The sequence below is a fragment of the Ascidiella aspersa genome, chromosome 4 (assembly GCF_963924565.1).
Source record: "Ascidiella aspersa chromosome 4, kaAscAspe10.2, whole genome shotgun sequence".
Classification (NCBI taxonomy): Eukaryota; Metazoa; Chordata; class Ascidiacea; order Phlebobranchia; family Ascidiidae; genus Ascidiella; species Ascidiella aspersa.
The window spans coordinates 18,129,841-18,141,736 of NC_139450.1; the positions used below are offsets into that span (position 1 = coordinate 18,129,841).

Genomic DNA, 11,896 nt, shown 5'->3' on the forward strand with positions numbered 1-11,896 from the left:
TTGTTTGCCAACGATCAAACACCATACAATGCTTGCCTTGTCAGTGTAAAAAGGTTTTTTCAAACAACGTAAAATTTCATATCCCAAAGAGACCTGTACAACATAATGCTATAAACGCTCCAATTTCGATTCAACCTAATAAAGTTGAAAAAAAGATAGTGGTGGTGAACGTAATTTCACTGTCCGAATCTGTAGGCCGCATGAAGGTACCAAAAGTATGTCCAAAACCAATTCTATTTTCGGCAGAAAGGTTTAAACTTTAAACAATTACTTATTTTAAATTGTCTCTTTCGAAAAAGAAAAGTTGGAACTTAAAACAACTTGCATAAAAGACGTCGCAACTGAACATTACGAAAAGCGAAACTTGATCTATATTTTTTGCAATAGACGGATCTTATATCTACTGCCACAATATCAATTAATGGAATGGAGGATTTTCGAAACACTACTTATTTATTTGATTCGAAGGCTTTACTAAAATACCGACCAGCAATAGATTAATAAGTGGCTAACAAAGAAACATTTCTGTCGTACTTATCTGATATCCGACGTGGTCGTTAAAAAAGTTGTTACTGCTTAGCAAAACAAGCAACTTGTTTTTGCCCTAAATTCTATAAATAGTTTTACTGTTCCGCATCCTTTTCCTTTGATTTTTCCGGAATTGCAGACAATTGGGCGCCGTCGACAGCCTGTTCAGCCTTGAAGCGACTTCATTTAAGAACAAATTGCAATTAAAATATCCTTATGCGTACAAACTCAAATCTCCAAGAGTGTGGTGTCCAGGTTTATATGCTTTTAAGTGTTTTGTTGTTAAAACAATTACAAAAGTTTCTCAAGCGTTTTGCTTTGTAACACATCAATGTTTTTCTGTGAGTTTTAATTGCTAAGCTGCTCCACTGCATATTTTTTATTTTATTAGTTTTTTTTAATTTTTTAGCATTATTAGGACTTGAAACTAGGGCCTACAACATATATAAGCTTGATAATCACTGTTCGAAAAAAGTAGCATTGCTCGGTACGACAACAACCACAACCGTTTCACTAATTTGCGACAATATAAAGATAAATAGCGCACCTAACCGTCATATCGTTCTACAAATAGTTTTGAAAAAGTACTTGTAAAATAATAAGTAAAAGGTTTCACAATACTACGATAAACAAACGTTTTGTTTACAAATGTTGCCTAATTTATTTTGAATATTATTAAATACATTTCACCTAATGTCTATATGATTGCAATTGCAATAATAGGAAAGTTACAGATATGTGGTAAATGTTAGGGGCAAACTCCGCCTCTTGGTTGAGTTAATTGCCAACTGCGTGGCAACAGCTTCCCCTCGGAAATGTATCTCGCCAAGCAAAGCGAATCTGTCCCATTTCTGACGCAGAACGTATTATTAGTATTGGAATTTGTTGCAAACGTTTGGGGCCTTTTTTGTCCGTTAGCGAATATTCAGTACTTTCGACAGTAGAGCCAGACATTTGTATTAGTTTTTTAACAAGTATGTATTTTGTTATAGTAAAGGCTTAACAAATATGAATAAAATGCTATGGTTTATTCAAACAAATGCTCTAATGATTCTGACAGTCATTTTCCAAGTCAATGGACTTCCTGGAAACCTAGGTAACAAGCTGTTTTAAAGTCTTTGTAATGCTTAGTTACATACCGTGTGTCTAAAATATTTGTAACCGATTTTATTATTACGTCTGTCTATTCAGAAAAGTTTTACCTCAAGATTTGATATTGCAATATTAAGTAACTAAATTTTGTAGGTTTGCCAAAAATGTGTCTTTTTCAATTTCTTAGTGCGTGGCAAGCTAAAAGCTAAAAAAAATCTGAAATACTTAACTTATAAAAAGTTAGACAAGAAAGTTTATGTTTAGTAAAACCGATACAAAGCATAAAATAATTTCTTAAAATTAACAGAAATATACATTTCATTGTATGTAATGCAGTAAAATGTTAAAACTGCAGTTTAAGCATTTTCCTACACGTTTGTTTATTCTGCAGAAACGGAGGATGTATCCCATACGGCGAAACTTTAATTTTTAAGAAATTATTTTACGCTTTGAAACTATTTTTATTATTTTTGCTGTTCAAGTAAACCGTAAAATTATAATCTGATTATGGGAAGCAAACATTTTGTTGTCTGCGAGAGATCCTTTTTACACGAAAATTGGTGTTTCAGTTTATTATATATATGCATTTAATATTATACACCTTTCGGCCTTAAAATGATATCTATCTTTTTACAAAGGCGGTGGTGGCATAAGTTTACGTCAAGATCTTCCAATATACCTATTGGCTTGTTTAAGGCTATAATTCTTGTCATGTATAATATGTTTCCCAAAGAGAAAGTAACATGTAACATTTTAAAATTGTGTTCCTACAAGTAATCCAACGTCCCCCTTCCCCTAGATGAATAAATAAGAATCTAGAATAGGTCATCATGCTTCTAACTAAAAATTTTCAGGTTTTTCGGAAATCTGTAACTCGACTGGTTTATCACGTTCGCCATCTGCGAAATTCATCAGCCATAAAAGCGACGGTTCCCAGTACGCGTGCATTTGCAGTGGACCGTCATGCGACACGATGACTTGCACAAAACTCAAAACGCAACCTGATGTCAACGATACGATTGCCGGAGTTCCCGTTATAGGTGGAACTGAAGGCACGATGGTCTTAGAACAACCAGTAATCACTATTGTTGAGGAGGAAAATAATTCCGTACCTCCTCTTGAGGTCATTCCAGTTGTACAACCTAAAGTCCGCCTTAGACCTTTTCCTCCTGTCCGATCCAGACCTCGCCCATTTTATCCTTTCGGACGTAGAGGTACCAATTATATGTTCTCTGCTTGATATTTTGTTAGTTTAAGCATTTAAATAGGTGCACACAAAACATTCGTTTTAGTAACCCTATTTACTCCTTAAAGAAACTAATTATTTTCACTAGACGGGTTTTATTTTAGGCAAGTATAAGGAGGAACATTATAGTGCGTTCCATCTAACAAAATTTTGTTCAGTTTGATGTGATACAGCTTATAAACACCTTGGTTGCAATGCTTTTCGACATTATAGTCATTACTCGATTGTACCGGTTGTTCAGTTAAAAAGTATAGTTTTACCAAATTTCAGTGCCCAGAACATGCCTAACGCCTAACGGGAGAAGAATTGAAGTCAACAAGGAATTCATTAATTTGATGCCACATAGAAAGGTTTGTAAGTGTACGCAGATTGGAACAAGCAAGCCCAAGATAAAATGCAAGACTGAAATTTGTCCACTACCGCCATCTCCCGAAGATATGGCAGCCAACGGTCAAGGTGATATCTGTTTTAATATTTGAACTTGCATATACATATTAATTAGTCGCAGATTTTTTTTGTTGTTGTTTATTTTTACATAACTTTAGGTATATAAAAACATTGCCTTGCAACTAAAACATCTTTAAACAAACATAGGAAAGATATAAAGCTATCCACTCATTGGGGTGTCATACAACTCACCCAGAGGTGGTTACTAAATACTCCACCATATGCTATTTGATCTTTAAAATTTAACGTTTGCATCAATATTTCGAATTAGGAACTGAGCATGCGTACTCCGGACTCGGGTAGTTTTATGTACTCTCGAATCTCGGTCAGACCCCGTAGCCCTTATATTTAAACTTTTATTTGTGATCAAAACGCATTTTTGTTTATTTGTTTTATAGTTTATTTTGCACACTCAATTTCAGTCTTGCATATTAATCCAAAGTAAACAAAACTACTGTTTGGTAAACAAAACTATTGTAAATTAGTGCTAATTAAGGGTTTCACGTTATTGACTTATGTTTCAATATAAAAAAATATTAACATTATGTAGGCTTACCACTAATTTCAGTAATATTAAAAGTCTTTAAATCTAACATGGCTTGACAAATAAGGTCAGTATAATGTATTTAAAATCACATTTAACAGAAAATATATTGACGTAACATAATCAAAATCGGTATTACGTCATAAGGTAATGTTAAGGAAATATTTACTTTTTTCTATTTAAAGTTGCCGTCCAAACGAGCCTATTTTGTTTTGCTTGTATACCTGGTAATGTAGTAGGTTACAGCTATTTTCAAGCTTAGGCTTTGTTGTGTGAGGGCGACGTACACAAAAAAAAAACTTTTTTAAAAGTTAAGTTAAATGTTTTGGGGTACAATGATCCCCTACATTTCTTTTTAAACTGCCCTTATTTTCCAATAACACTTTACTTGATAGAATGTTACGATCCGTGGACCAGACAAAAGTACGAATTATGGTCAAGTTATGAACGAAACAGGTCTATGACGTCAGATGGGTCCATTAAGGGCTTGTACAGATGCCGATGCTTAAAGTGGAAAATACATTGTACAGGCAAGTTAAGCACCCTCGATAAGCGTTTCAAATAATACAGCTTTTGCTTGGGTTTTTAACAATTTGTTTTCCTTTGTTCACATTTTCGAAAAATACGTCGCAGGACGTCTTAATGGGGATTCTTTCAAGTAAAACCAACAAATTGAGTTTAATATACGCAAATGTCCTATATGCTTGTTGTACCTTGAAGGCGTACGTGCCAACTACCAGCGGTGCAGCCGGTTCACTGCACCGGGACCCAAGAGCACGACGGCCATATTTAACTATTTTTGTAAAATACTTCAGTTAAAAACATAATAAACTTGTTATTACTTCATTAAGAATCTACACGTATAAGTTTTATGTAGCATTTTCCTTTACTAAGTGCGCTTAATTACAAATAATTAATTTTTTTTAATAAATATATGCATCATTATTAGTCTTTACAATTTTAACTTTTCGACAAAATAAATGTAATTATTATAATGCAACACGCATGTTGTAACGACAGTAACGCAGTATGGTGAGCATTTTCCGAAAGTAAACATATGTATTTGGTTGGTACTAAACAAAGCCTACTCTTTGCGACGTTATATTCCAACTATTTCTCTAACAAAAACTGTTAGGCAAAACCAAAAAAACATACCCATAAGTTCAACAATATATTAAAACTTATATTATTAGGTTTCACAATGTCTATGATTGTTCTCTCTATCCTACATTAAATACAGCAAATACAACTCGGTGTTGCGACCACAAAAGACATAAACCTAAAATAATATTTTAAGCCTAACGGCGTCATGTCATGTCTACCCTGGATTGGAACGATCGACAATGAAAGTTTCGCCACTTTATTATATCTAAAAGCGTTTTATTGCGCTTGACACGAATCCATTGCGTCTTTTTAATGTCAACATAACACCGAGAGTTGAAATGCCACCTTATAAATATGTCACCATTATATACTATAGACTAGTGTTTCTTAATCAGGTGAATGGTTCACCCCAGGGTGAATAAAATTTTTGCAGAGGTGAACCAACCAAAAGGGGTGAATAAGAGTGTACCGTCAGAAATGGATAATAGCTTGCGAGCAGGGCGGATATTCCGGGTGTTCAATCTGTTCAGTGAAATATAGACGTTTTATCATATCATGAGAAGGGTGAATGAATCTGGAGATAGATGCTAGGGGTGAACAAAACTAAAAAAGTTTAGGAAGCACTGCTATAGACTATAGTAATAGCAATGAAATTTATCGCGACCTTTCGGCCAGCGTTTAAGTCAAGGTTGCCCACTCCTGGCCTATACTTCATTATGTGTCTTTTTTTGTGTTTTCATATTGCCTTTATTTTAGGTTTTTCTCTATGACGTAACTATATATGGTCTTATAATTACGTTCTTATATAAGTTTTGTTTCGCGAAAACAAGCTTCTCATTGAATCAAAGATGTAATAAATTTACATTATTTAACACTTATTGTTTTTTGAAGGCTGTTCTGCAATATTCTATTTGTTTATTTAAAGGCCGTTAAAAAGTATGACTTTTAGACCGGTCCACAGTGCAAAAAGGTTTCCGACCCCTGTACTAGAAGGTTTTGCGATTTAAAAACAAGTCATCTAGCAGTTTGTTAGTGCAGTAGAAAAACGATTCTTAATTGTAAAATACTTTTAGTTAAATTAGCGATTTGTGTTTTAATGGTTTGTATCTACCGAGTTAATTGCCAGGTCCCTTCAATTTTTTTAGGCTAAGCATGCAAATATCTGTTTTTTCTAAAACAATGTTTACCGCGCGCCGCAACGTAGCCTAATTAAATGTTATGTACAGAAAAGTAGGTGCCGCAAAATAAATTTCGCACCTAAGGGGCTAAGTGTTCTTATTAAAAAAATGGATAGGGTCAAAATGACTCACTATTTTTGAAAAGAGAAAGCATTGTTGCGAAAACACTATAACCATTGATTAATTATTGACAAACCAACAAATAAATAAAAATAGTAAAATTCCTATCGCTTGGTGCGCCGTAGGTGCATCAAACTTTTCGTCGCAAAAAACAATATTGAGCCACTGCACTATGCAATGACGTGTATGCTTAACTATATACAAATTGCTTACTACGCAATGACATAAAGAGTATAATTTTTTTGATTGCAGTGATTGACAGCCCTTGCTGCGATTTCACAACTCAGCGATTTGTTCCCGCCGGAAGTACTTTTGTACCATTTAAGTTTAGGGGCTACAACTGCACTTGCTTAGGAGGAAAACAAAAATTTGGCAATTGTGTGCCTTTGACGTCTACCTCTGGTGATAATAGTAAGTACAGGCCCTTTTATTCGGAATTCACTTTAAAGAAAACTATACGTTAAATAAACAAAGTTTAATGTTTGTTTTTTAGTTGTTATAGAAGAGACATTATTTTTTTTTGAAAATGTAAATGTCGTGTAAAAACGTCTTTTTGATTATAGGTCCGATTTTAGCTCCAATTGCTAAAACTCCGCAAATCTTGTCATTAGCCACTCATTGCATACAAAGTGACGGCACACGTCACCCGCTTAACGAAGAGTATGAAGAGGTTAGAGATGATGGCGTGACACGCATTTGTATTTGTAAACTTCATGGAAGGGGGACAAGGACCACATGCAGGATCAGAGGTAGATGAAATTTAAATCAAAACATGGAAAAAATCGCAACAAAATCCATCTAAATTTTGAGTTGTTCAAACATATATAGTGCGGTAAAGTGCTAACATCATCCGTTTTAATATTAACATATGTCTCTAAAAACAATTAGTATTATAGTTCGCTCCATTGAAAGAAGTTGGTAACTAAAACGTACTAATTTTTTCAGTACTGCTATTAATTAAACATGGATAATAATACACAACGGAATAGCTCGGGGGTTCTCAAACTGGTATGACATGTCTCTTAAAAATATGGAACTAAAAATATATACGCGTGTTTTTGAGATTGGCCCTAACTTCGATCCCGAATAAATGTATAAAATTGTCCAACGAAATATTCCGCCCGTTAGCATATGTAGTGCCGAATTTTAGAATAATCCTGGCTTACACAATAGCACGGCAGTAGATAAACTAAAATTCGCGACAGTTATTGTAGTTAATAACGTCACTAAAAAGGCGAGAAAATGGTGTTTAAACAAAACGCTGGTTATGTCGGGTTATTATAGCATCCAAATAACAATGAAGTGTTAATGTCTAGCAGCAATTTAAAAATGCGCAGCGGTGAAAATGTTTCCAAACCTCATTTTGGGGTTTGTGGTGAGACGAACGACGCCGTTGGTCGAGATGATAACCTGTCTCGCCGGTGTGTAAGTGTCCTGACTTCTAGACCAGCTATAGGCCTACCACTGAACCTGTGTAGTGCACTCGGTATAGTGGCTCGCAAATTCTTAGGAGCTTAACATCAGTGTGTCTCAAGCATTTTTTTTAACTTTGGAATTAGAAAATAGCCTGTTTGTTGCACTCTATCCATTATACAAATTTAATATGGTATCCAGCCATTTCCTTGTCGAGTAATATTGCTATTGTCAGGTTAATGTTGTTTTTAATTAACGTGTAATAACAAAAAGTGTGACGCGAGTTTGTTTATATCTTCTTTATACACCGCCTTATAAAAAAGTTCAAAATACACCATGATAGAATGATTGACCAGGCTTGGTTCTGAGTTGTAAAATTTCGGCAGGCTAGATTTTTCTCCTAACTTGCTTGTATTACAATCCTAATTTGGCCAACCGAGTTCGATATAAGACTGAAGTAATAAGGGTTGCCACAGCATTGGATCTCACTTGGTGGTACCAGAGAGGGTCTCCACATCTTGAAAATTAGGATTGTAATACACAATACAAATTTTCTGTTGAGAATGAGTGGAAACAAAAGCCAATGGTTTTGAAAAAACATCTGAAACATTAAGTTTATTTTAGATCTTTTATTTCAGGCTATTTAGCTCGACCCTGACGTGCGAAGCAATCGTTTCACCATCACTCGTCTCAAACATTCATTCAAAAAAGAAGCGCAACAACATCACTTTTCTCGGATTAAAAATTAACAACAAAATATTGTAATTGTTCGGAGAATTTTTTTTTCGATTGTTTAAAAATATTTGGAAGCGACATGATCTTCATTTTCTGAAATTTGTGAAATACGCAGAGGTGATTGTGATCTAAAAGTCAGTAAATCTCGGTAAAGACAAGCCTAGACCGGGAAATTTAAACCATAATAGAAACAGAGAGGTTTGCAGCGGATTTTTTATGACAGGTTTCTGGAAAGATTCCTGGCAAATATTGTATCTGTAAAACATGTCATCCACAGTCATTACTAAAATAACAAGTAAAGTCAATATTATCAAGTTTCACGCCGATCCATGATTCTATTGTAGGTATAAGTAGTTCATAATAACAAAGGTTTTTACTTTACCGCGACCAACTGCCTGAAAAATAAAATTAACTGTCCATAATGCTTATATTAATAATTTTAGAAAGTTTAACTGGCGAGTAATTTATGAAAAAAATACTTCACTTTAATTTTTTTTTTGTCGGACCAAAGAGCAATTATTTGCAAAACTAACTGTGCTAACATATGTATATTGTATATTGTAAACGAAAAATTCAATTGCAAATGCTGAACATTCTAAACAACTGTCACCTAAAGAAGTTTAGTGGAGTTCATAACTAAACGAAAGGTTAAAGAAGAAATTATTTGTTTGTCAATATAGTGAGTGCAATGCAACACACTGTTGTATTTTTGTTCATTGCCAACATGCAGTCACATAATATGCTGCAAAGAATGCAAAGTTACAACTGCCATTAATGTGTTATTATTACTTAATAATTACAATGTGCGTAACGTCGCTGAATATTCGCCTAACGTTGAACTTCAGTAACCTTCTGTAGAGTACTTTGCGCATTTTACCTAGGAATCTTTATTTTGCAATATAGCGCATTTTAAGGAAATTGCGAAATCTCTACATCTGGCATTACACGTTAGCAGTAGCTGCTCGCCCACCAGCATTCGATAGACATTTAGTGATTGGACGAAGGTTTAGAAAAAGTATTTGTTTGACAGAAAAAATCTGAAGCCGCATGGCTACGTTTAATGCAGCAACGGCAGAATCGGGTTCGATTCCAACTTGAAAAACACAAATTTAAGTTAATTAGCAAATTTAAAAAATAGTGACGGTTTTGCCATACTACGACCTAGCTATGCCTATCAACAGCAGTTTCCTAAATTCCGTGAATTTTCGCCACCTACAATACTAAACAAAGAACATTTTCCCCTGGTGTTATTATGCCACGATTAGCGCAAGATTTGCGCCGAGCTGTGCCTGTGTGCCAAGTCAGCTAAATTACAAGCTGCGGTTGAGGAAAAATAAGTGCTGTCAATTGCACACTTAACACGTGGTATTAGAATATGTTTTAATAGCATAGTTTTGCGTTAACTATCATTGCATAAATATGGAGACTTTAAAACGCGCACGACAGTCACCATTATACCTCCTTTTAAGAATCTGCTTCAGTTAAACAAATGCCGATGTTACACCAACATCGGGTATTAGCGAGGAACTTTAATTGCGCCTAGTTCGATCTGCAGTGTTCGGGTCACAAATTAGTTTCTTAACTGTTGTATTTAACATAATTTGTTGTGGGCGTTAAACTTGTTGTTCAGGACTAACCGTGCCCCAAAAGTAGAGTGATGTTACTGCGTTAAATCAGGGCAATCAACGTCAAAAGTAAGCACGTGTGCTTTTGTGCGACTGAGAAACCAAGCTAAAAGCGAAAATGATAGTTAACACGAAGTATAATTGTAGCGGTCACAGTATTGTGTTTTTGACAGTTCGTTGTATTTCTAATGACCCCTATAAGTGGATTGCCGAATATTCACTTAAATGGGTGAAACACAGGCTGTATAGATTCGGACCCAGATTAGGAACTCGACAAAATCGCACATTTGGCCGAACTCGGGTTGATTTTAACCGACTCCGCAGTCCTGGTTGCCAGTGCAAAACCAAATATAGAAAAAATACAAAATAATGTTTGGCACGTGAGTTGTTAATATTTTATATTATTCATAAAATGACACACTGCATACGAAAGGTTGCCGACCCCTGACCTAAGCAAATAACGAAAACTATCCGGCGTTTACGGTAGACCAAACAAAATACGAAAAACGGCGATTTGAGCTCGTTTTTGGTTTCGCATTATCTTAAGACGCAAAATACAGTGTGTAGACCAGGGGTCGGCAACCTACGGCCCGCCGATGTAATTCATCCGGCCCGCCGCCTCTTTGACTAACTAGGCACAAGTCCATTTTAAATACTTTTTGACTATTTTAACTTAAATGCGAAAATGTTTCGCGCTTCGCGCCAATTTTCTTTCGCGATGCCAATGAGAACACCTTGCTTCATCTAGTCGTGATCTCGCAGACACATTTCCACGCTAATTGAGTTGATAATAATATAGAAAATAACATGAGCTACTAGGTTAGAGTAATTAACAACTGGCTCGGTAGCAATTTGTTTACGTTTTGATGCTGTCATGCTATATTTTCGGCAATGTTATAAAAAGCAAGAAATTTAAAAGAAATGTCGGTATACCCAGAAAAAATCGCGCTCGCTTCGGTCGCCAGGTCAACCCTTCAAAAAGTTAATAAACATTGAACTACATTAACTATTACGGTTATCGCGTTCCCTCGAAGTAGTTTTATTACACTTTTCATGAGTAGTATGGATGACGACGTGTGGACTCGAATTTTAAACCAAACGAACGCTTTTTTACGCGCTTTGCGAAACACTTTACTACCACTTAAATCTAACTAAACACGTTTTAAAGTGCAAAAAAGATCCAAGCCCCCCCCCCCTGATTCAAAGTTATTCTAACATTTGAATAACACAATTCTAAGTCAACATTTTGTGCGGCCCGCAGACACCTTTTTGAGTTTGGTTCAGGCCCGCGACTAGAAAAAGGTTGCCGACCCCTGGTGTAGACTCTGAACGGCCGACCTGCAGGCTAAGTCACATAAAGGGGATAGTCACGTTGAAACGCGCACCTTGCCCTATCGCACAATGACGACAGCCTCCAAATCCTGGTGTAATGACGCCAAACTCACACAGCACACACAAGTAGTAGCGAAGCAAGTAACACGGCAACGAATTACTTTCATGTAGCACGATGACAGAACGATAGGACGAAGCACGGTTCCAAAGCAAGAAAGTCAACTGCTAAACAACACATGAACGTATTCACAGAATAAATTAAATTTATAAATTATTTTTGCGACGCAGGTCTATTCAGTTACATTCAGCTTTTCACATATGCTTATTTTCTAAGTTTTTTTGTAGAAGTTTCGTTAAACACAAATTCCAACAATTAGTTATACTTAACTACTCACTTCTCAATCTTTTTTAGCCAATGAACGGCAAATATCATATAGTTGCCATTTTTTTCTCACAGTAATCATCTAGATTTACCAAAAAAATAATCTAAAAACATCTAGATTTTTGTGGAGAAATTTAAAAAAATAATCTA

At 35.4% G+C, this 11,896-nt stretch overlaps 1 protein-coding gene across 1 annotated transcript; it reads left to right on the top strand.

Annotated features, from left to right (window-relative positions):
- The first annotated feature begins 1,480 nt into the window (after window positions 1–1,480).
- Window positions 1,481–9,255, top strand: LOC146148512 (uncharacterized). Its single transcript, XM_083387430.1, has 7 exons — window positions 1,481–1,624; window positions 2,475–2,834; window positions 3,137–3,322; window positions 4,253–4,387; window positions 6,512–6,670; window positions 6,823–7,008; window positions 8,311–9,255. Exons 1-7 carry the CDS (start codon window positions 1,537–1,539, stop codon window positions 8,328–8,330), a joined length of 1,134 nt encoding a protein of 377 aa, XP_083243556.1. The 5' UTR covers window positions 1,481–1,536; the 3' UTR covers window positions 8,331–9,255.
- The last annotated feature ends 2,641 nt before the right edge of the window (window positions 9,256–11,896 follow it).

Coding starts and splice junctions, on each gene's coding strand:
- LOC146148512 (XM_083387430.1), top strand. CDS start 1,537: ATGAATAAAATGCTATGGTTTATTCAAACAAATGCTCTAATGATTCTG. Junction 6,671..6,822: donor GTCTACCTCTGGTGATAATA/GTAAGTACAGGC, acceptor TTTTGATTATAG/GTCCGATTTTAGCTCCAATT. Junction 7,009..8,310: donor GACCACATGCAGGATCAGAG/GTAGATGAAATT, acceptor CTTTTATTTCAG/GCTATTTAGCTCGACCCTGA.